The 26,006-nt window shown below is 39.3% G+C and overlaps 1 protein-coding gene across 1 annotated transcript in view; it reads right to left on the bottom strand.

Moving 5' to 3' along the window:
• GREB1L (growth regulation by estrogen in breast cancer-like) overlaps positions 1 to 25,351 on the bottom strand; it is a 57,587-nt gene extending 32,236 nt beyond the window's left edge. Inside the window, exons 1-12 of the mRNA XM_010281503.1 lie at positions 25,264 to 25,351; positions 21,637 to 21,813; positions 18,748 to 18,924; positions 16,662 to 16,784; positions 13,081 to 13,215; positions 11,028 to 11,165; positions 10,571 to 10,690; positions 8,693 to 8,830; positions 6,742 to 6,927; positions 1,884 to 2,210; positions 908 to 1,036; positions 124 to 258 (exon numbers count right to left, since the gene is read on the bottom strand). Of these exons, the coding sequence (XP_010279805.1) occupies positions 124 to 258; positions 908 to 1,036; positions 1,884 to 2,210; positions 6,742 to 6,927; positions 8,693 to 8,830; positions 10,571 to 10,690; positions 11,028 to 11,165; positions 13,081 to 13,215; positions 16,662 to 16,784; positions 18,748 to 18,924; positions 21,637 to 21,813; positions 25,264 to 25,351 (1,873 nt within the window). The remainder of the gene's footprint in view (positions 1 to 123; positions 259 to 907; positions 1,037 to 1,883; positions 2,211 to 6,741; positions 6,928 to 8,692; positions 8,831 to 10,570; positions 10,691 to 11,027; positions 11,166 to 13,080; positions 13,216 to 16,661; positions 16,785 to 18,747; positions 18,925 to 21,636; positions 21,814 to 25,263) is intronic.
• Between the last annotated feature and the right edge of the window lie 655 nt (positions 25,352 to 26,006).

Genomic DNA, 26,006 nt, shown 5'->3' with positions numbered 1-26,006 from the left:
CTAATATCTGAAGGTTGGCACACTGACTACAGCTGTGCGCTCAGACTCTTCTGAGGCACACGCGTTTTGACATTTAACAAACTACTCATTTCATTTCACAACTTGTACGTAAAAAAAAATTACCTGGTTCTTGTGTAGAAACCATGGCAATTGCCTCCTGAGATGACACACACTCACTAACATCTCCATTAAAAGGAATAATGACACTTTCCCCTCGCTGCTGCAGCATTTTCTCCAGCAGCTTGTCCAAATCATCACCTAGATAAGAAGTAGCAACACCAAATTATCTGGAAGCCATTTCAGACAAATTATGTAGAACATTACATACACACATGTTCTTACATAGCTGATGTCCAATCTGTGAAGGGGCAAGGGTCTGGAAATACAGGGAAGAGAGGGAGGGAGAATATTTTTCTCTTTTATTTACTGATTTGCCAGTTGAATGAATTTCAAAAAAAGAAACCACAGCTGAATAATTTCAGCTCTGTGCCTTTACAGCCAGCGGTGATATCTGATGATTACAAAGAAACACACACTATAAAATAACCTCTAAAACCTGTGCTAAAACAAGAAAAGAAAGAAAAGAAAAACAACAGAAGAAAAGAAAAACAAGAAAAGAAAAAAAACCGGTGCAAACAAGAAAAGACTCATGCTCTTATGGGTGCCCTGCAGTCACATTCAGCAGTATAAACAGCGTTAAAAATGTTTTGTCACGGGTAACTCACACTGCACGGGTGAAGGAGATGAGCACTCCTTTACACACGTGGTGAATGGAGGGAAGGAAAGAATGCCGCTTGGTGGAGTGGGCAGAGCTGTATTCATGTGCATTAACTGCTCAACAGAAGACACACCAACCCTAAAGAAATGACTGTCTTGGCCAGAACTTCTGTTTCTTCGGATCACTCACCTAAAGATGTATTTTTGAAATGCGATGCCAGGAAACTAACTTTCCCAGTGATGAGCTCATAACTGATCTCTTTCAAAAATTCACTGGTGGTAAGCATGCTTTCTGCAAGTGCCCTGGACTGATACTGACCTGGAGAAGAGGGGGGAAAAAAGCGAGAGCAATCTTTAATAAGGTGTACTATCAACACAACCTTTTCGTTGTACAAGTGTGGGGCACACCGATCTTCAGTCAGGGATCTCCACTGCCTTTACCCAGTAGACTGGGAGAGCAGTCTCAAGTTTGTTTCGCTAGTGATGGAAGAGTTAGTTATACTCGTTTAGCACATCCTTTGCAAGCAGTTGCCTATATTTTGCACACTTGGGTGACAAATGATATGCAAAATAAGTATTTGTACCTTAGATGGAATGGAGGGTTCTGGGTAAGTATGAAAAAGTAATTATCCCTAGTGTGAGAAAAAGTAAAAAATTGACATTACTGATTTATCTGCTTACAAAGGAAAGACGACTAGCCAAAATTCACTTCCATCCAGACACACACAAACAAACATCACAGCCAGTCACCAATATGGAATTTGAAAATCGACATGGTTAAAAGGATAAAAAGCATGTTTTCTTTTATAGTGGTCTGCAGGAGACTATGGTCAATCCAATATTGCCATGTGAAGTAGCACAGCTGTTACACAAAACAGAGAAAAACTATTTTGTCACTGGGTCACTTCTTCTAAGGTAGCTACACAAAATAAAGTCTCAGGCCTCTCAAGGAGTAGTAATGACTAGCATACAGCTATTTTTCTAGATCTTCATGGACATCAGTACTCCAAGTCTTGATGGAGGAATACTAAACTGTGACATTGCAGTGTAACAATACCATGGAGAATAAAAAGAAAAAAAGGGATTTATAAACTGGAACAGCAACTTGAGAAAATTAATTCAGCAAAATTGCATTGGTATTCGAAGTGTGCTGCACATATACTCACCTAGGACTACTACACAGAATTCATTTCCTCTTATCTTTGATGCGCAAATGGCAACTACATAATCTGGTAGCTTTTGCTGATGTTTCATTTCATTGAGAGACCTCAAGGTCTCCGAGATGCCCTCTGCCAGCGAATTCTGGGTAACAACCACGTGCACGAGGTCCCGGGACACACTAGCAATTAACCTAGCAAGCCAAGGGAGTTGACCTGGTGACACAGAGATACACTGTGTGCTCATTTGCAAGGATCGTTCTCTCAGAGTGAACTCCTGCATAGCTTTCAACATGATCTGCTCAAATTCTTCCCTCAGGGGTATCTGGTCAGGACCTACATTGAAAACAAACAGAAGAACAGTATCTCATATCAAAATGTTATTGAACCAGGAATAATTACATGTCTGTCTTAATCTGACAAGCTCCTTCACCATATTTTTTACATTTACAAAACCCACTCGCTACTCAGTGGATATCTACCCACATTGCTTATTCTTGGTTTTGCATATGGCTCTCTCCCACCATCTCCCCCCCTTTTTTTTTTAACAATGAGGTATCTCACTCCTAGCTCTTCTACCTTCAGCAAGTGGTGGGACAAACAAGGGAGTGGGAAAATATGTGGCTTTTGCCTGGAACAGAAGGATTAATCATGTAGCCTCCATATGTTTTTATCACAGAAAACTCAAATACTTATCCTCACAGTCTAATTGCAGCCATGCAGTATGACAAAGCCCGTCAAGTGGTCTTCGTTTTGCTTTTCTTCATCATGCATACTAGCAAACTAAGCATGGATGTAAACAAACATGTTGAATGTCTTCTTTTACTTTAGTTGCATTAGATTAATTTATCAAATCTTTGAACTTCTAACTTTAAGAGGTATATGCAACTTTAGATCTACATTTGCCAGACTTTGTAAACTGTACTGTGAACTTGAACTGGAAATAGAAATATAAACTATCCTATCTTAGTATCAGTCCCCCAACTCAGCTTCAGTTAATATTTTGCTCAGCAAGATTTGTCTCATTGTCAAAGATACTCAGGAACAGATAAAAATATTCATGAACAAAGAGTAAGAAATAACCATAGCTTAAGTTGCCAAGATCTCATGTCAGTGCCAAAGGAGACAGCTTCACACTTCAGCAGCTTGCTTTTCTATGACAAAAAAAGGGGGGGCTTAAATACCAGAGTTATGTGAAATGCTGGGTTTTTGGTCTTATGTTTTCTTTCAGGGCCAAAGACAACTAGCAAAATGGGCAGTGAAAAAAAGGAAACAGAAAGGTTGTGTGAGAAGCAGGGCAGGGATTGGGTAAATAACCTATAGTACAGTCTGTAAAAACTGCTGCCTGTTGTCATTTTGCCTTTTTGAGAAGTCACATATGGACAATGTCACCATCCGGTTACCATAGGATGGTAGGACAACTATAATCTTGTAAATGCAAGGCTGTTTTCATTTTTGATGCAAACCGAAAAGTTCTGATGAGTCTAATTTAATGCAGCGTAGGCGTAATTCTCTATAGTTCTCTTTTTTGGAAATATATTTTCTTTTCCCTTCTAAGAAAGCATCATGCATTCTAGGTCTTTGAAGATCTTGAAACAGAAAAAACAGACATTTATTGACAGAGAGATAAATCTTCTGCAGAAATAAAGCTTATCTACAACATATCAACCACAACAAAAAGATGTTATACACTAAAAGAAATAAAAGCAAACTTTTGCTGTTTGAGAAAGGTTACGTAAGAGACAGGCTGCAGACACAGGGGTCACCATGAATCCAAGAAAATGAAAATAATCGTACAAATGGAAAGACTTCTGTATGAGAACACACAGGATTTCATTCAGATGATATGGAAGACATCACGTGATAGATATATTGATTTTGGTTATGAACAGTTTCATAAATACATATAGAGGAATCTGTCAATGTTAAAAGGGAATATTTGGAAGCTTTTCTACAGAAATGGGTACACAAAGGATCATCTTGACTTCAGAAAACAAAACTGCAAAGCAAATACCGTAAAATATTAATATCTGAAAAAGACCTTATTAACATAGTGATGCTTCCGAAAGCACCTACAGTTTAAGACAACATATTCCAATGCCATCCATTTCTGGGCAGACAGACTTCATGATGCATCCCACAGAGAACTACTCCTCCAGCCATCTCAGACAAGGAGAATTGCTGGAAGAACCTCTTGCTTTGAGTGTCTGACTATCCCTTCCACCGAAAACAGAGACTTGTTCCTGCCTCGAATCTGGATGCGCATTCAGACACCGAAGCTACAAAACACCTCTGAGTGTCACGGCACACGCACAGTCAGAGCAATTCAAATGTACCACAACAAGAGAGAGGGGAACATGAGTTTATAACTCTAGACGGGTAGTTAACAGAGGGTCCAGAAGTCTCCTACGGCTGAAAAACGAAAACGCAGACCTTAGTACTGCAGAGGATAAGATTGTGCTTGTAGAAACAGGAGCACAAGAGTAAAAAGAAGGCGATTACAAATGATAGAATGTAACCCATACTGCAAATGTGGGTACTGTGAGGTATGAAAACAAAGCTTGAGAATACTTCACTATGAACACTGCCAAAAATAACAAATGTGAACTATGAGTAAGTACAGGAGACAGACTGTAAAAAACCACTGAAATCAAACATGCCTCTTGATCTTTTTTTACTTATTCCTTTATCACAGTCAGTGGAATTTATTTACAGCAATGCTATGGCTCACAATCACAGCTTTAACTGTGTATAGTCTTCACAGTAGGTTTAAAATAAAAGCATCAGAAATGCATTTATTTTGTTGGATTTGATTTGTAATATCTTTGTGAGATTGCTCAGCTTATTTCTGAAAACACAACAGCATTATCCTACAATTAATAATGTTGTCATCATCTTACAGAAAAACTGGAAGGAATTCTCAGATATGTATTTTTTTTAAAAAAGGAGCACTTTCATGAATAATGTTCTTATGATCTGCCATCACAGTCATCTGCAAACATATTTTGTACAAGTAGTGAGATTTGAAAAAATCAGGCAAGACTCTATCTATTTTATTGTTCTGACTGCTCTTTTATCTTTGTCTTTATCTTACTCTTTTGCACTGTACTCTGGAAGAAAGAATAACTTTTTAGTCCTACTCTCTCAAGAAAAGAAGAGGCTCATATGAATAAACTGTTAATTTATGTTTGTATTTGTCTCTTCTTCTCATCAAAACTTTTTGAAGCTGGCTGCCCTCCAATCATCTTTAATCTGCTTTGATTTTACAAAATGGGATAAAGGCTACAGTTCATTGCAACTGTCACAATTCCAACGGTTTTACGTTCGTAGCAATATTCAAACCAGCAACATGTTTTGATCCCCATGCTCTGCAGAATGTTTTTACTTTTCTCCTCATTAGGCTCTTTCATCTTACGGTGCTGGCGCCCATCTCCACATAAGGCCAAATGCAAAACTATTCAGCTTTGCACAGCTAAGAACAAAAGCCAAAACGAACACCTGCTAATGAGGGAACTGCTTTATGCTGAAGGCACAGTGCTCACTAGACACAGCTCTGCTCAGCTCTAGAAGCTTTGCACGAAGCCTCCTGCAGTTTGCAGCAGATATATAGACTTGCTGCATCCATCTAAAGTTGAATTTGCTCATGAAGTGTGGTTCACTGACAAGATAAGTTTCAATAAGTAGTTTATTTTTATTTGAAAATATTGTATCAGCTGGCTACAAGTTTCTCTGAAGGAAATTTGCAAGCTGCCTTTAACAATGCAGAAATGTATGAAGCAGCTGGTTTTAACATGCAGACTACAAACTTTCCAGTGAAGATGAAAACCTCAAATAACAAATTTAAGACCACTGAGAGAAGGGCAACAGAAAAACATTCAGCCTGTAAAAACTAAAGAAACCCCTCTGTCAGTTCTAACATGGCATCCAATGGACTACTGAGGCAGAGAATGACAGATAAAGCAAACGGGTTGCTTAGAGAGTATTACAACACAGAAGATGGCCTCCTTCCTGTCTGTAACAGTGCTGCATCAAGGGAGAAGAGCAAAGTATAGGAACCCGTGGGTGAAACCTGCACAGAGCACATTTGCTCCCCAAATTATAGGGTTATCGCCAGTTGTGCTTCTTTCAAAACATTTCATACCATTACGGAAATGCTCTTCACAAAAGTCCTTTCACACTCCTCTATGATGAGCAGCATTTTTTCAAATACAGAAGTTAATACTGAGACTGCTGTGAGAAGTTTCCCAACACTATCCTGCATTATTCTTTAACTTCTAAAACGTTACTGTTAACACTGATGCTTTTTACTCTAAGGTAGGGAAAAACGTCTGGACCTGCAACTGAAGAAAGAAAATGTGGTTTGCTGGTTTGCTCTCAAACTTGCAAAGACTCCATTTCAAAAACATTTACAAGAATGAGATATTCATTGAATCACTTGCCTTAGCCTGAATAACAAATGTGGTTTTCATGTAAACGGTGCTGTCACCAAAACAATGATGACCATCACACATCTGCCAGCATTTGTCACAAAATTGAATAAAACAGACCGAGTGACCTTAGAAAGAGCTGTGATAACTGATGGTTTGATACCCTAAGCAAATGAGATATCTGCATTGCAAATCCATTTTCACAAAGGTGACCTGGTCAATCCCCATATGGAGAGCAGAAGCAGTATCAGCCTTTAAATTCACTTCACTTCAGTCTGATGAACACAGTAGCCAAGTCGCACACACTAGATGGAGCCACTGACCTCTTCCAGGCACAAAAATAGCCAGAGAATTGGCTCTGAAACGGAGGTGAAGGGGGTGGGGGGGAGAAAAAAAAGAGCGTCACAAATAAAAACAAGTGCTTATGACAAACTGCTTACCTAGTTGGACAAGATACTGAATAGTTAAAAGTATCATATTCTCTACGCTTAGCAGCTGACTGCTGGTCAGACCCAGGAGATCCAAATCCTTGCTTTCCAGCTGTGGAATCTTGTAGCAATTCACCAGCAAGGGACTTACAACAATATCACCGACATTTCCATAGAAGTAAGGTAAAGTGCCATAACCTTTGATAAAAGAAACAAAAATAAAACCAGAAATTCACAAAATATGCCACTATATGAAATCTTGCATTTCTAAACTTCTCCTTAATGTTCACTTGCAAAATACACTGCATGAGTGACTGTTCTTGGCATTGTAATTGCCTACAAAATAAATGAGATAGGCCAGTGATACTTTGCTGTATTTTACAACAAATGATCACATAGATTTGCAAAAACTAACAATAACTGCATACCAGCAGGATAATAGATTGCTGTTATCCAAATACAAATGAGAATATTATCTATCAGGGTCTTGCCCTGACCTTTAAATACAGATTCTCCATAATATAGTGTACAAAAAAGAAAAATCAATGGAGGCAAAAGTACATTGATCTTAACATTATAAAAGCAGCATAAGTCACATTAGCATTGATTCAACCACTGTGGTATTGCTGTGATTGATTTCACTTTTTTGCCACGCTTCCATTCTGTTTTCATAAACAGGTTAAATAAACATCAACAACTAAACATGCTGTTCTGTAAGGTAAAGCACATGAGCACAGGCTAACTCCTCTTTTCCTTGAGAATGTTTTTGTTTTAAAAAAATTTCCACACAGATTTTGCCAAGCCCATCCATTTGGGTACATCTGGTTCTGTACTATTAATAGGACTCTGCTTCTCAGGGCCACTAACATTTAGCTTAACCGAGGACTTCACTGGCAACTCTCCAACAGCCTAGGGGCTGCATTCAATTTGCACTTAAGCTGATGACTGTAGGCACCCTCATCTTTAATAAGGAACTGTTTCACTGAAAACCATTAGAGCACCATGCTAGAGCTTTAGAACAGGCTTCCAGAAAACAATACTAAGCAAAACAAACCAGAAACGTAACACTATTCGTGATGGATTTACTAGTGTAGATGGCCCTGTTAATGCTCCGGGAATTGGGTGTATGAGGATTATCTGTGCAATTGAGGACATGGAAAAATTCTCTATTTCTTCAGGAATGATAAATTATTCCATGGATTGTATTAATAGGCATGTTCTGTTAACACTGAAGCTACTTTATACAACCATCTGTACTATGCTGGACTGAGAAGAGATTTAGAGTCAAAAAAATAGCCCATCAAAATTTTGGCAGTACTAGCTGACCCATCTTTTGTCATATAGTATGCCCAAATAGCTCAGGTTGAAAGAGATATTCACATTATGACTCATACTTTTGAATTAAAAGCAATGTCTTTCTAAGGCTTAACCATGTATTTTATACAGCTAGAGGATTTTAAAAGCCTGATCTGTTATCTCAGTTGCTTACAAGAAGTATGGACTATAAAAGACAAAAAGTCAGTATGATTTACTTCTGATTAGTCAGTTCAAATCAGTTTTCTGGTTCACATGCAGAATTCCTGGGCTTCAAGATCTGAACTATAAATGCTGCAGGAAATATTTGCTTGTTTTGTAAGTTGTTTACACTGGAAAGCTATTTTCATTACATGGAAATATTTCTATTCTTGGATTTTACAAAAATCTTATTTGTACAAAACTTCAATTTGGCCAGAGGTTTTGTATAAATTTGACCTAGTTGTGACATGTTTGCAAATCAGGTTCTCCAGAAATCACCTAACTTCCAAATTTAAATGTTGAGCAACTAAAGCAAATTATCTGTGACAAACTGACTTCATATTGTACTAATGCCAGAACCAACAAAAAGAAACCAAAAGACGCTTTCTCTTAGGGGAGCATGTATTTGTTCAAAATGCTGCATTTGATTCCCCAGAGTAAGACTTACCTATCAGAATCACTGGTCTGACTCCCGAGTTATTCAGCAGGTTTTCAGGAACTATTACAGTCTCCCCTGCTGGGATGGGTTGAGGCTGTAAAATTCCAGTTAACATGGATTGAGGAACTGGGACTGACAAAAGAGGGTCTATAAAATAAAGAAAAGAGAAGCTTCCATTACTAAAAGGCTCATACTGTGATTTGGCCTTATGAACAAATGAAAAAAATTACTACAGATCACTAACTGTAATAAAATTCAAAAGGTCCCTGCATTTCCTGCTATAGTTTTAAGTAATTTAAATTAAGAGCCTATATCCTCCTGTAGCACCAACCCTAAAATAAAACTTTTTCTGACCACTGTATTGTTGGTGAGAATGAGAGAGGAAAACACAGGTTTGAATATGCATCTTTAAACAAAGCCAAGTACTAAGCCAAAAGGCCACCTTTAAGATGGAGGGTACCTCTCAATACTGCCTCTCAATACAAGGGAGAAGGCTGCTCTGACTTCTGACTTAGAATATACATAGATAAGAAAAACAAATACAGACCAAAATCTCAAAGCTGTCCTTAGACAGTTGCCACAAGGAGAAAAATGAGGCTTTACTCATGAAAGAGCAAGAGCAGCTTTCACAAGTACAAAGAAACAAAGTGCAAGAATTTTGTAATCTGTAAACAGGTTTCAGTGTGAAGTCTGCTTCAGAAGTTTCTCAGGCTTCATTTGGTGGTTTGTAACAGATTTTCAAACAACATCATCAATACAAAAGCAAAGGCAGCATGAACGAATGACTATGTTTTAGCAGTGGAAATTGTTTATCCAATAGAAAAGAAGTACTACAAAAGACTCATGGAAAATGGAGTAGACAGCAGAGGCAGTAGATTGGTGGAGACAAACTTGACAAAAAGGGGGACACTGCCTTATATCACATATCTTCAGCAGGTCTCAAGCTAGAAACCTACAAAAGCTGTGACTGAATTGAAGTGCTCAAGTAGGCAAGCCTGCACTATCATGTAACCATTCTTCCTATGATGAGTATCTCTGAAAATTAACTCCAAAACGTCTCAAAACCAAGCCCTCCAAAGCAGAGTTAAAAATACATTGTGCATATTGACAAGTGGCTTTTTTTCTTCCTTGCATGTTTATGCTCTTGGTCTATGGAGACAGGAATAAGTAATTGTTTATTCCCCTTTACGAAGTATGCCAAATCTCACAACTGAAAAATGCTTAAACAGTGAACAGTTTTATTAATGGCTATGTGTAAAAAGGTACCTACATGGATATTGATGAGTATTCACACATACTTGTAAGCAATCCTATTTCATATCATGATGTTACATATCTCTCCTACAGCTCTTCCACGCACAACAGACATCTGGTCTCACAAACTTTATGCTTCTAACTAAACATGACCTAGTGGACATCAGTGTCCTTTGTTAGGCCAAAATTATATAAAGCCATTTTTCCTGTGCAGGAGCAGAGTGTACAGTTTCTGTAGCATGCCACACCAGACTGAGATATAACATTCAAGGCGAAGGCTAATGGAAAGCCTTCAAGTATGTTCATATAGCCATACACCTGCACAATTTTAGAAGAACTGAGTTACATTTGGGGGACTTGCATAGCTTTATTAATATTCTTTGCATCTTGCTTTTCCCTCTCTCACCCAGTAGTTTCACTTTCCCTGTGTCCCATCTGAGATTATGGCAACAAGGACCAGGCAATCATGTGTGCTTTTCTGGGGCAACTGAAAAACTCTCCATGATGTCCATAAGTACTTCAACAAGCTCTGTTATGTTTTCTGTGCAACACTTAAGAGAAGCAGCACAGGGCTACTGGTCTGGCCAAGTACAGCTTTTTACAAATGACATCTCTGTATTATTAAAGTTTTACCTGTTCTCGCTGAAGGTCGAATTGTAGGAACAGGTACCGCTAAACCAGGAGGAGGAACTGGGGACCCAGGAGACCATCCCCGGTGACGTTTCTTTGGTGGTCCAGAACTGGACATTGAGGCTGAGAAGGAAAGTAAAAACTAATTCTAAACCCCATCGTCCCAAGCGACCAGATTCCAGCCCACATCTCCATTTCACATTGGTGTTGAGCTGTTATCATGCCACTCGGCACCAGAGGTTTACACCTAGATTTACACGAAGCCAGACCATGATGTGAAATATGTTGTTACCTGTGTTAAAAAGTACAGCATTATCATTAATGATCATGCCAAAAACCAAATGGCTCTGTAAAGACTGAACTGCAGAAACAGCTATGATGAGGAGAAAAACAAAATCACAAATTTCAGGCCCAACAGTCAGTGCAGCTTAAAATAAAAGAACAGAGAGGCTTTCTTTACCTTGGTCTCCAGTTGCACAGCCAGGGCTTGGAGATGTCGAGAGAGGCATTGGCCGAGAGACTGTAGAACTCAATACACTATTTCTTCCTCCATTAGCGTTTCCATTAGCAACATCAGTGGCACGCAGTGAAAGAGGAGCTGAGTATAATAAAATACAGAGTGTGTGGCTTGAGACAATCTTGAAAACAAACAAAATAATACCGCCGCATGCAGACACAAAAGAGCAGGGCAAGATGCGTGACAAAGAAACATACTCCAAGGAAAGCATGAAGTGTACTTGGCAGAGAATAATCTGGGCACAGGCTACAAAATCCTAATCTTGAAAGGGGGTCTCCAGATTTCAGAGTGAGGAGGATAGCTGGAAGAAAAAAATCCAAAACAAACCCCACTAAAATAAAATACAAAATTACACACACACACACACAAAATATTGGGAAGTTTGTGACACATTTTTTTAGACACTGAAAATTTATTAAAAAGCACATAATGAATTAAATTTCTAAAGATTTATAAGCCTCTCTGGTGCATGTATATATTTTTCTAGCAGTCACTCATGTGCCATACACAGTAATTCACTACAGGGCTCTAATCTAAAGCTTTAGCAAGCGAAACTGGGCAGAGAAGACAGGACAGTTTGCTGTATACACGCTGTGAGCATTACTGAGGCAAATTATGCTTAATTTTGCTACCTTGGCCTAAGACAATCCTCCAGTCCCAGCAGGTCAGACACCCTGGCCAGACCCACTATATTCAGATCATTAAATGAAACTACAACAACAGAGGATCACAAGAAGTTATCCTCACGCTTCTGAGCTTCTTCTTGTTCTTTTTCAGAGACTAATTTTTGCAGGAGAGAAAAAAAAGAAGGGCATAAACTGCATAGAGCAGATATGGAGCCCACTGAGGACTACAGCTCCTTGCCATATCCGCCAGCTCCACAAGGATTTTGCTCCCAGGAACATATTCCAGGAGCAACAGCAGGAGATGGTACAGCAGCTTGCTGATGTCAGCTGCAACAGAAAGAGTTTGAGATGTGGGTATTTGGCTTAAAACAATGTAACGTGGAACCCTCCAGCCGCAGTCATCCAAATAAATTCAGGCACAAGGTTCTCAGGTTGCCAGTTAGCAAAATTTGAATAACATCACTTGCCCATTGTAAGCTCCCCATTTGTACTCTGAGTCAAAGATTTGATATGGATGGATATAGTGGATGTGGGTCAGTTACAGAAGTGGTTAAAATGGTGAGAAGTAATTTCAGTGCATGATCAATTCTTTTCCTTACACAAGTACGGAGGCGAAAAGGGTATTTTACAGAAAGAACTGTAAATGATTCATTAGATACAACTTAATAATATTATGTGTATATAACAATATATTGTGTAAAATAGCAGATATAATACATCATGTATAAAATGTAATGCTCATGGGCATCTATAAACCAAATAAATTTCTATTTTTTTCTTATTCAAGCATACTTCCCTGTAATAAGTGTGATAATTTTTTTTTTCATTGGCTAAAGGACTAACCAGCTAAATTAATAAACAATCAGAATATCACAACAGAGTACCAGTGAGGGACTTAGATGCTACATTTGAGGGTTCTAATTCATTAAGCACATGCTACAGAAATAAATAAGAAAACACAGATAGTAAAATTCCTTTAAATGAGACTGAATTCCATTAAATGTATCTGGAGGAACTATATCTGTTAGAAATGCAGAACAACACACAGCTCCCAGTTACTCAGGCAAGAATCAGTGTCATATCAAGAGGTGACTTTTACGCTCTCTTAGACATCTTAGGAAGTGCAAAAAGGGATATGACATGCACTTTTACTAGAATGTCAAATCTGAAAGCCAAGGTGTGGCTCAGTTTGGGAACAGTAATGGCCATGGAAATCTTCTGTGCAGAGGACTGCAAGAATATGAGAGTTTTGGAGAATGATAGTGAATGTTTTTCTTTCCTTTTTCCACCAAAAAGATGACTCCCTATTTCTTGACTGTTAAGCTGGTAATTCCCTTGGCTCTCAGCTATCCTGGAAAGCAAAGCCATACCTGCAGCAAATGCCTTTCCTACGAGCTGTACTGACAAAGCCAGAGGTTTCACAATGTTCTTGTTCCGGGGAGGGTCTTGAGTTCCACTTAAGTTAACAGCAGAAGATGATTTTGCTGGACTGAATACTGAAGGATCTGAGAAAAGAAAGTTGTTTAATTAAGTCATGATTAAAAATTATATATATATATATATATATATGTACGTGCATATATAATTTGTATTATATACACATGAAAGTCATACACATTTATGTAAGCTCATCTCTGCATATAAGGCAAACAATTTTTTTACACTCCTGAGAAATCATTATGTATCGGTATCTTCTAGGAGTTCTAACAAACATTTCATCGGCATTTCTACATAATCTCATAATCTGATGAATCTCTTTCACAATATTTTGTATTCACATACACACAAAACATATTTTAACTGTAGAAATGGCTATCTCATTGCTCTTCAAAACACCCCTGTGGGACAGGCAAGTAAACAGAGCTATCCCATGTTACAGAGGAGAAAGCTAAGGCAAAAAGCTTATGTGAGTTGCCCCCAGCAAGAATAGGGAGTAAGCACTGGAATAAGTCACCTAAAAAGGTTGTGGAAACTCCACCACCTGAGATTTTCAAGACCAAGTTATCAAACCTCTGTCAGACACAGCTGAGCTTGACTTAGATCAGAAAAAAGTATAAATACATAATCTCCTTACAGCACTACTGTCTATAAGGCTATGAAAAGTCTATTTCCAATTATAAGTTTGAGTAAGAAATGAAGGGTGTCTGAGGCCAAATTCTTTGCATGAATTAACAAACAGCAACTTCTTAGAGCAATTCACCAAGGTTGAAAAATATTAACCCTATTTTATAGATGGATAAACTGTAGAACAAACAAATTCTAATACTTGCCCAGTGTAAAACTCGATCTGATTCCAAACCTCTCAGCATGCAGGCCTCTAACATCAGGCATTTAATATCTGCAATTTACTTCAAGAAAAATTTGACATTCAAGTGCTGATACACTGACAAATCCAAATTGTTACAACCAGGGTGAAAGAATATTAACTCAGCCTCTGTCCAGAAAGTAGTTTGCAACAAGTAGGCCAAGTAGGCTAAGTTCACCTACAGATGTACTAGTAAAACAGCCAGGGAAAGAAAACAGAAGGCAAAGACTTGATCTGCCAAATGCATTCACCCTCAGGCTACACACCATTTGGTGAAGGAGGGAGAAGAGGAGAGTCTGCTTTGCCAGACGGAGTAACTGAGATGGGGAACGAGCACAGAAGCCTCGGCTGCTGCTGCTCCTCGGGAAAACCTTGTCCATGTTCACAGGAAATACGCTGAATGGCTAACAAAATAGACCACCAGGTCAGAAGCTTTGGAGGAAAACGCTGGTCTCATTAAATATGATGTAGCAAATATGTAGTGTTAAAGCTTTCTGCAAAGTAAACTTTCCAGAAGCTTTGGGGTTTTTTCCTTCTCTCTAGTTCTAATCTATTTTCTTGACACGTTATCTATGAAGGCAGGTATGGTTAGCATATGTTTAAACATCACACTGGTACCTAACCAGAACTCATAGTGCTACCAGTTACTAAAATTGTTCATCTTTCTATTGTAAAACCTTGTTTCTAGTAGCTTAACACCCTTTTTACACCTGAGTTGAAGTTTTCCCTCTCGTGTGTCTGCCTAAAACTGAATTTTTGGTACTGTTCAAGGTTTCAGACATTTTTGCATTGCTAGTCATCTCTCCTCTGCAACAGAACTGCATCTTCCCACACCCTTTTGAAAGGGGGACTGGACAGCTGACTGTAATGTCATGGCCACTTTAACTATGGTATTTCAACATTCCCTTATGCTCTAATTTCTATCACAAAATTACCATTTCAGTGCAGAACTCTCTGTGTGCCCATAACTGTCTACCTACAGGTGTCTTCTAGAACTTGGAGACTGAACTGCTCACTCAACAAGGGCAGGAAACAGAAATATTTACACAACTTTAAAAGGAAAAAAAGGGTATGAGCTGACAATAAACTGCAAACAATTTCAGAAAGCAACTTGCTAATAAGTACTCCTGTTTTAAAATAACTCGGAATTCAACTCGAAGTACGAGCAGCTATGCAGAGGCTAGGAGAGAAAAAGTCAGACCTCCATCATAGGCGACACATGCCAGAATTCACGCCACTGAAAAAAGGTGCCCCCCCCCCTTCTCCCAGTCACAGGGGATTCATATGTATGCATGTGGCATTATCTTCACTGGAAGATAACAGTAGAGGGAGATGAAAAGGTTTTGACAACCGTGACCTAAGAGTACAAACAGTGACACACAAAAACACCAAGCAGACTGAAAATCGCAGTAGGTGATAAGGAGAAAGCAGTATATAAAACGTGTATCTATTAACTTGGCAGGTACAATAGAAGACAAAGCTGTGTAAATATTGGATCGCTTGTTGTTTCAAATAAATAGGTTCTCATGCATCTGCCCAGTTCTCATGCCAGGATCTGGAAGCCAAGGGATCATGCAATGAAATGCAGATGTTTAAACAACACTCTGATTTCATTTTCACCTAAGCCTAAAGCATACAGCTTCCTAAACAGAGACAGGGGTGACCAGCTGGGGAAAGTGTCTCTGAACATACTGATCAGTGATTACAATTTCATAAGAATGCATATGCTCAGCTTTTGTTTGGTTGTGTGGTTTTTTTAATATAGTTTGTAAGTGGAATAAGTATTTTAACAATCTTGGTTTTTCATCTGCATTTCATACTCCTCTGAAGAAATAAATATTCTATATGTACATATCAACCAATTACAACAATTAAAAGAAGGTTTTTTCCTGTTTTTAATTTTTCAAGAAATAGCACACACAGACACAAAAACATATAACAACATAGACAAAGCTGCAATAAAGCAATGAGAAAAAAAGCTCAAAGAAAAGCACCCTGGCTATTTGCAATAAAACACATAAATGAAATTAAGATGCTGCTGCTTTGTCAGCCAATGTCCATTTGATTTTTAGTTTCTCCTTGTGTAAGTATGTCATTAATAGCTTTCTAGAACAGTTATGAGATGCATCCTAGCTCACGTAACACAAAACTGCTGTATGTGCATGGGGAAATTGTTATCCTAAGTACACCCTTGTGTGAAATAAAATTGAAATAAATAAATAAATAAGCAAGAAAATAAATAAAAGCTGCCCCCCTAACCCCACTAAAGGGGATTTTTTCCTTTTCAAGACAAATAACCTAACCTATATACTAAGCAAACACCTCCCTATAAATGTGTAATTCAAGTTTTTTGAGATCCATAAAAAAATCAAATGAAGCAAACACAGGGAGACACAGAATCAAATACATGCATCAAAAAATCTTTTAATACTTTTTAATCGACTGTTCTTACGAGGACTAAGCTAACCTTCAGCCTCACCTGGGTCTTAATCTTTCACAAAGCAAATTTTGAAAGGCATGCTCCCCGCTGTAATCTATACATGGCTTGAGGTAAATACCCAGCTGTTTACAGCATCGCTGAACCAACAATATCTGAGGTAACTTACCACCCCCAATGGTTATCTTTATAGCACTTTCAGCTCCTACCTGTCTGAGTGAACCCTGATTTGTATCCATTAGCTGATCCACCCTCTGGGGTCGTGGACGGTGACACCGAAGAATTTGGTTTAGCAGAGAGGCTAGCAGCAGATGATTGCCTGCTTCTACATTCTGCAAACGAAGCAGCTACAGTACATATTAACAAGGCCTGCCTTCCAGTAGCGACAGTTCAGCAATGCGGTGGCGAAAGGTGACAAAACGTTAAAAGCATACATACAGCACGTACGACAAACAGCGGCAAATGGCAGCATTCAATGAAAATACGGCTCTTGCAGTTTAGTCAACTTTGTCTTCTAATTAAGAAAACCTCCCTGGGGGCCACTCGAAAAGCCAGGCAAATACAGACCAGATGCTGCAAAATGGCAGGAGCCCTCAGTTCGCAGTTTCCAAGAGATTTGAAAGTATTGGACATATCCCAGGAAACACTCGGTGACTTCTGTGCACAACCTTTATACAAACCGTCATATGTTGCCCTTTAAAAGGAAAAACTGTGCTGAAACCCAGGTTCTTAGTATGCCTCCACAAAATCTTCAGGGACATCTCAGTGCTGTGGGTGTCTGTCTGGATGAAAACTGAGCTGAGCGAGGAGAAAGTGACCTTAAATATTACACATTAATCTATTTTTTAAATTGAAATCTAATCTGATTCTGTTTGAAGAGAAGGGGGTGTTTAAGAGCATTTCTCTTCTTCTAATTAGACCTTTAATGTAAGTAAAGGGTGAAGGGTTACCAGACGGATGGTAGCAATATGGGGATAGAGCCTATCAAAGTATATGCCCAAGAGGTTGATTCTTGGTCTTTCTAAACTTTCATGGGTGCTCAAAACTCTTGCAATCACCATATAACCAAAAGCAACCCCCGTGTCTGCCTCTTCCACAAGTGCATTACACCTGACAGTGTTTACCAGGACACACACCAACCCCAACTGCATGAACATCAGGGAGGAGTTTCAGAAAAAGGATTCCAAAGTTAAAATAAGGTTTCCTTTTTCTGTATTTAGAACTTCAAAAAGAGACTACCAAATTAAATCTTTCTGTAGTTTCTGTGAAAAACACTGCTGAAAAACATATCCACTCTAACATAGTAGATAATTACACTTGTAATGGAGAAAGCAGCTGAAGCCAGGATCCCTTTGAACCACTAACCAATACAGTACTATAATCACTCATACAGCTCGGTGATAACCATCTCTCTCTGGTGTCATGCTGCCATTCACATCAGGATGTGACTCTTCAGATGCGTGTCAGTCCTCCTGTGGAGCTTCTCCTCTCCTCACATCATCCTTTTTGGCAACACGCACCAGATCAAACTCTATCTTTACTGAGTGAGACCACAGCTGAGGAAGACAAGCAGTCTGCATATATACCAACTTAGTAGACAGACATAGGTAAATTATTCTCTCCTTGAGTCTTTGCATGGCTCTAGCTCCAAAAACCTGCATCCTCCAGTAACAACCCCATGGCTACCTTGCCCTGTGGTCACAAATGTCATCTCTTTAGCACATAACAATACTGCACAGGCTGCTCCGGTAGAGGGTAAGCCCAAGTGTAAAACACACCGTAAACGGCAACAGTATGCAAGATTTCTCCTCTTCCCCTAAGTTCAGTGATCTGAGCTTTCTTAATCGTATGGCGTGCTAGCTGTCCTCGGGTATTAGACAGATTGAATTGTACCTGCTAAGATGACTATCAGTGGAAAGCCAGTGTTGGAGCCCTGGCTGTGAGTCATCCTGCTTCAGGCACAGAACAGAATCAGCACACTGAGCAACCTTATTCCTTCTACCAAGGTGGCTGCACATCCCAAGAAGGGTAGATTTAGGGCTCCCACTGATAGCATAGGGAGATGGAGGAAGACAATTTACGGTTGCAAGGTTACCATTAGGACTTAAATAAACCTCTTCGGAAAAATCCAGACTTTGTTGAAATCAGTGGGAATTTTTCCTTCAAGCAGTAAAAAAAGTAATCTTCTAGAGCTACTTTTGAATGCACACATTTTCAACAGCAGCTTTCAACTTTTCATTCAACATCACACTAATATAATAAAAAAAGATCTAAGCGAATGGGCACCTTAATTACCTTTCCAGCAAATAAGGGGTCCCTTTGATAGTACACCTTGGGAGCTTCTTACTAGGTAGTACTTTAAGTGCTTCTGCTTCTTTGGCTGAGTGGTTAATTTCAGGTTGATATGATTGGAAAACTCTGTGAAGTATCGAAATCCTCTTTCTCCACAGCCTATACAATTCCCAGAAAATCCTGGAAGAATGAAGCAGAAGATTTACACACAAAATGACTTGTGCTATCTGCTAAGAATAAGGCCACTTCAACCTACCTGCACATCCAGTTCAGAGCGACTGGAGGCCTCCAGACAGATAGCTACTGTAGGTGCTCTGCTCAGCACACATGTGTCAGGAAGCAGCCAAACAGGCAGATTTTAGTCTTAGCTTTTCTGAAACTCTTTCATCTTTCTAAGTCATACTAACTTATGCCAAAATCCTACCACTAATTTTTCACTCTACACAGTGCAGAGAGGAATAACTACTTGAAGAGGCAGGGTGGCTATGATGGCCAGCTATAAAATTTTTATAAGGTTTCCTATTTAACTTTCACATTTCTTCATTAAACACCATGGGTGCCAAGCTGCATGCTTCCCTCTCTCAAAACAGTGTCTAAACCATAGTAGCCACTGCAACTTCATGTAGCTAAAATTAACCTTAACGAATTTCTCTTGAGACTCCTTATACAAGGCACTTCCCAAGTAAGCTGGATCTTAGAGCTTAAAAGTCTTAAAAGCAATCATTTAATGTCAAGATTGTCATGGCAAAAGTTAGGAGTGCTTCAGAATGTTTTTTAAAAACCTAGAACCTCTCATAAAAGTAACATATTTAGGAATAACAGCAGAAGACTGCTTTTCTGCAACATTTTCAACATGGTTTCACATAAGGGAGTGAAATTTTGAGTTGAGATCTAGAGAACCCCAGCACCATTCACAACTATGTTAATGGCAGTGTTGCACATAGACAGGAACGGTCTAATATCTTCCAGAATAAAGCAGAGGGCATATTCTGAAATGGGCCTGCCTTAAAATCCTTGTTTGAATAAGCCCTCTATTATCTAATGCTGAACAATTAAACTCCCCTGGCTTATTTGCCACTCCACTCACCTGTGAATCACTTTCAACCCTTAATGAAAAAAATTTTATATTCTTTCTGGAACATCAATAATTATTTATAATAGTGCTGGGCTGATGAGTACCTAATAGAAATGCTTTTTTGGGTTTTTTTTTTTCCATTTACTAATCAGTTCAACATCTGTAACAGAACTGATTTCTCATCCTCACTAGTATCATTATTTTCCACAACACCAAGCACCTGAGAGAATACTGGTTCCTACACTTACCTGTCAACTAAATTTGTAGTTTTATGAAAAATATATTCAGCCTTTTTGACAGAACGCATTTTCCATAAAACTCTTATTAATTAGGCCACTGTCTTTAGCCTTACTGTGCCTCATCATCATCTTTTACCATCCTATTGCTGAGGATGCCAGAAGCAGATTTCTTTATCCTGTTTCTCCTGAGACTGAACTCTGAGTCCTTCCCTTCTCCCATGCAACTTACAGGAATTATTGGTGCATCTTTATAGCTGTCAGAAACAGTCATCAGGGTCTCACAGAGCTAACGAGTCAATTCTTTGCTCCATAGGTACACAGGCCTAGAGGCATTTAAATATGTAACATCAGCAATGCCAGAGCAGAGTTGTGAGTCACTAGGCTCATTATCAAATGATATCAGAGATGATAGATGGATACAAACCTGAGGGAGGAGGAAGGCTTACCAACAAAGACAAGTAGTACCACATTTAATCAGACTAAACACCATCTGTCTGTCTCTCAGATAGTTCCTATTGATCAACACTTGACACTTCTCCTGCTCAGTGGGGGAGCAGCCCCTCTGAGGATGGCAGTATATGCCAGAGTACTCCACAATCCCACATCCCCAACTGTACCCAGGCAAGGGCACATCACACCACAGCTCCCATCTAACTCAGGCCAGTGGGATTTCTGCTGCAGGTCCAAAGGTTTACAGTGTGTAGTAGCATATTAAATGGGTTTAAAGGAGAAATAACATTAAAGCTCAGAAGTACAAAAAGGAGGTGTTTTCAACAGTTATGCCAAATATTGTTTAAATTCTGGTCCAAACTAGCAATGTAGTTAAATCAGGGTATTTATGCTTTATCGTAATTTCTTCCCTGTTGAAAGGTCTTTCTGAACATATTCTAGGCAGCACAATGACTGGAGGGAGAAATTAGACAGCAAATTCAAAACAGGCTAAAGGAGCCAAAATACATTAAATCACTTTTACTAGCCTGTTAAAATGTGTACCAGTTCTGAGCCAGGCAGAAAATCTAGGTGCACATACGCCTGTCTTCAATCACCAAGAAGTATCCTTGTATTAAAATTTTAAAGTTCATAAATGTAACCAATTATGACGTAAATGTGTTTTTTTTCCCCTATGTATTAGATTTTGAGAGGCAAACTGCCCTCAGAGCTCCTATTGAGAACAATGTTCCTGGTGGTGCCAAGGGCAGAATTTCTCCCTTAATCCACATAAAAATAGATAGCTCATCTTCTACAGTTGCATGAGCGTATTTCTTCTTAAATGAAAATGCTGTAAGCATCAATAGAGATAAAGAGTATGTGGATAGTTCACATTTAGAATGTCAGGGCTGCAATTGACTTCTGCCCACACAGAAATCACCAAGATTCAATTGTGGTTAATTGTGGAATCGGGGACTTGTTTTAAAATGGGCTCTTAAGGCAGGTTGAGCTACAGATTTAATTTAATAAAAACAAGCCTGTCCTCAATGTATTTCTAATAGAAGGTTATTAGCTGAAATGACTTTAGATAATTTTAAACTGACCTTTTTCTCTGAATTATTATGGCACGGAAAAAAACAAATCTCTTACCTAAAAGTGCATTTTTTCCATGATCATCTGGCAAAAACCGCTTGTCAACAGCACAGACCAGAATGTGCTCAGGAAGGTTGGGAGATTTGGCTCCTACTAACAGGAAGCCTGCTGGGATATCAATTTGCTCCATGCACAGAGATACTAACCGTAAATCCTTGCCTGCTTGACAAAAACCTACAAAACAAACCAAAACAAATGACAAATCTTCAAAAGATTTAATTTAATTTTCTTCTTTTTATCAGTTCCAAAAGCAAATGAGGCTTCAAAACTTGATGCTGAAACTGGGGGTTTTCATATATCCTTTTCAAGGGAAATAGAGGAAATGGAGATAGCATCTCATTGCATCCACTAGCTCAGGGTTTCAGAGACAATAGATGAACATTATTTTAAAGAGATCCTGAACACATGCAGGCAGAGAAGTAAGTCTCTAAATTAGACTAAACATCAAATGGCTAAGAAACTTAATTTTTCAGAAACATTCAAAAATAAGAAGGAAAGTTTGTTATGTTGTCACAGAAAACAGCTCTTAAAACATGCCGAAGAATATTTTTTCTTTGCCAAATTTTAGTTCACAGTCTTTTCAAGAGAAACCATTTTCCTTTGTTGTTTGTAACAGGCTGGCATTGGTACATAAACATCACCAAGCAACACAAAGGCATCATAAAAACTGAGGGCTATAATACTGACTACAAAAGGCAAAAATATTTAAAAATCTAATTTTTAACTTGTCTATACATTTTAGGAATTCCAGCAAGCAAAAGATTAATTCACTGATTTTAGAGATGTACAGCATGTTTTCTGTAAGTCTCCAACCGAGTCTCTTGAAGTCTCAATGGACTGCGTGACTTCAAGTCTCCAATTAGTTTTTTTCCCCACCCAAATACACATATGCGCACAAAATAAGAACATCATGCTGATTCTTGTGCTATGGTCAACGTAAGGCTAAAGCCAGTGGCAGAAGAGAGCAAAACCTGGAACTGGAGAGAGCTTCTGCTCTTCCATGCCCTGCAGCGAGCAGGTGGCAGGCTGGGACACACAAAAACGCACCACAGGGTAGCCCAGAGCTGTGGCCGGGCACCGCAACGGGGCCCTTGCGAGCTCAGGACTCAGGGTGAGCTTGGCAGTCGCCCACCTAGCAGCCACAGTGGGGATTTTCAAAAAGTTGGACAGGCCAGCTTAGGGCACTTCAAATCACAGAGCAGTTATGGGACCTCTGGAGGCACCCATCTGCTCCAATCTTTTGCTCGCACCAAAATCAACTTCAAAGTTAAATCCTTTTGAGTAAGTAAATTAACAACATTCAAAGACTCTTCCACTAGCTTCAGCACTGGACTTACAGGGGTCACAATCACCCGTCACTTTTTAGTACAGCTCCATCATAATATTTTTCTTGAGCAACTTCTACTTTCAAGCAAGGAAATGACAGGTGTGAAAGAAAGCAACAGTCGTGTGGCTTCCTCCACAGGAAAGGATACGATCGCACCAGGCTTTCCGATTTCCCTGAGGAAGAAGTCAGTGAAAGCACTACCAAGTTTTATGAAGAACCAAACGATTATGTTGTGTTCCCCCCCAATTCTCAGTTCTCCAGCTGCAAGATCAGTGCTACAGTCTGGCCCCACACCTCTCCCAGCAGCAGCTCGTGGAACCCGCCTCTATTTCAGGATGTCCAAAGACATCACACATTTATCCACTGACCATCTCTCTTTCACTTGCAGCCATAGAAATATCACAACATAGACAACACATGCATGCATCTGCATGAATCAGTATTTCAAAAGAAAGAAAATAAAAATCATTAGGTGCCCTGTTTTAATATTATTGTTAAAAACAAACATATTGAACTGAATTTGAAATTATTGTAATATCTAGTAAGACTTCAGCTGTTTACTTACACTTAATTTATTATTCAAGTAGTTCACAGCTGTTACAGAAATTGCAAAGAAAAGTCAAACTACTGGAGAAAGACACTGACATCTGGAAACACAATGTGATCGCAGCTTAACCAACAGCCACCTCAGCCATCATTAATATCTGCCTCTGCACTCTTACCTACTGTGCTAAACCCCTCAGTTTACAACTTCAGCAAAGATAGTGAAAACTAATGCTATTTTTGGTTTTTACCTCAGAACTGTACCAGGCAAAGAGCGTGCGTAAAGCGGAATGCGCAGAGTCAGCCAGCATGAACTTGCTGGCAAGCAGCAGCTTGCTGAAAACAGGGTCCAGCACAGGTTCAGCCTTGTGCCTACACCCACAGCCTGCTGATCCAGTTCTTGGCTGAATAGTTTCTTCAGCTATTCAATCAGATCAGTTCCAGCAGCAGCTCCCTCGAGCTGAAAAGCTAGCTTGGAGTCACCCCTCACACACGCCTTCTTCCAGCCAACGAATTAAAATTAAGTGCCTAAAATTTTTATTTACAAATCAGCAGATTTTAGTAATAACTTACTGATAAGAAGGAACCTATATTTCAAGGGAAAAGCATTAAAACTGAGTATTTAAAGCAAAATTTATTCTTTTCTGATTAGATGCAATTTGATTTTAGTATGTTAAAGTCTTTTTAAGGTGTATTCCTTAGAAACATATTGATCCTAATCAAATGGAAGGCTAGGTACCAGGGTAAGTATTATCTAGACTTTTCAATGCAATTTAGAAAGAAACAGTTGCAGATAAACATAGGAACAAAACTCACTTACATTCAAAATAGAATTTGCTTTTTCAAATGTTTATGCCATTTGAGTACTATTTCCAGAATTTTCAAAACTGGCCTTAAATATTTAGGCATTCAGTGAAATCCAAATAGCTGACATGCTTAGAAAATACCACTCTATATCTACATTTAAAATAGAAAAATTAACCACTCCTGACAATGCGGGCAAACAGGAAATCTGTAGATAAGGATTATGAAACAGCAAGTGTGGTAAGATTACAAGACAGATTTAAACCTGTGCTTTAACACAATTACTCTTTAGCCTTTACTCTCCACCTAAAAATTTTCAGGAAATGCCCAGAAGCACAAACAGTGACTAAAAAGAGGCTTTTGAATTAATCGTTAGTAATAGCAATACTAGGACACCAAAGCAAGCAGCTTTTTGATTGGCAATGTTGTTAACAGTTGTGTTTCAATATAGATTTACTTTCAGAAAGAGCACAAGACACTGAGAGCGCTGAAGATCATAGGAGAAACTTAGAGCCTCTTTGGATGCTTGAGGGTTTTGATGTCCTAGTGAGATGAAGCAATGTTCCAGCACTCCACAACATCTGAGACAGAAGCAAAGACTCTGATATCATCCAGGCTAGGAGCAAAACAACTTCAGCTACACCTTGAGCAGCTGCACATCACCCTTCTGCATGAGTCCCCAGGGAGGAAGGTGCAGGAAAACCCTAATGAAACCTACCACAACATCACAACATCTTAACAAGTTTATAAGCATTACTCGGTAACATCTTAGCAGTACCCATTGAAACAAACTGATGTATCTCAGTCTGCTATCACAGGCAACAGGAGCCTCTTGCCTGAGAGATGGTTCATCTGAATATATTTAATATTTCCCACCATTTAGGATATGTAGGACTGTACTGTAGAAATGCTGCGTCCTGTCTAATCTGCAAACAATACCTAAGATTTACCCCCTGTATTTTCTCTTACTCCATCCAAAGTGCTCTCAGATCCCTTCCATGTTCCCTGTCTTCCACCTTGCACAATCTCCTCCAGCATCCTCCTCTGCTTTGGTTGGTGACATCTCTGGATCAGAGGTATGGATGTGTAGGCTGGCTGGCCAGCACATGCCTCTGTAATGTTCAGGCTGTGTAAGAGGAGGGCTATAATTACTTTTCCGTCCCAGGCAATGCTCGTTTTGGGACACTGATGGCATCCAACCAGCTCCTGAAATTCAGTACCTTTAGGATCTCTGCCTCTCTGCCAAAAGTGGCTGAAAGCAGCTACCAGCTCTCTGACAGACAGGCATCAGAGCTCACAGGCAACTGCCAAAACCTCGTTTTCTGAGGGAGCAAGACGAGTAACAGGATTGACACTAAAAGTAGTTTCCTCTGGCTCCCCTTCTGCAGAGGGAAGAGGGATCCTGATGGGCGAGCAGCAAGAGGGGAAGCACACAGACCCTCAGAGCCCCCGCGGGCTCTCCTCTCATTTACCCAACAGCGGCAGCAAGAGAGCCAGGGAGGACTGTGGAGCTTATCCAGATACAGCTGGGGCTCACTTCCACCAGGACATATGGGGAGAATGCAAATCTGCTTCTGTGCGGTAAAAGTCTTGAATTTTCCCTCAAAGACAAGCAGTTGGTATGTTCAGGAATTCTTCCTTATCCTTCCTTCCCTTGGCTTTTGGGGCTGCAAATCACTCTTTGAGTTTTAAA

This window comes from Phaethon lepturus, unplaced genomic scaffold (genome assembly GCF_000687285.1).
Source record: "Phaethon lepturus isolate BGI_N335 unplaced genomic scaffold, ASM68728v1 scaffold14742, whole genome shotgun sequence".
Lineage (NCBI taxonomy): Eukaryota > Metazoa > Chordata > Aves > Phaethontiformes > Phaethontidae > Phaethon > Phaethon lepturus.
Note: the sequence above shows the minus strand (reverse complement) of the source record. Positions and strands in the feature narration are given on the sequence as shown.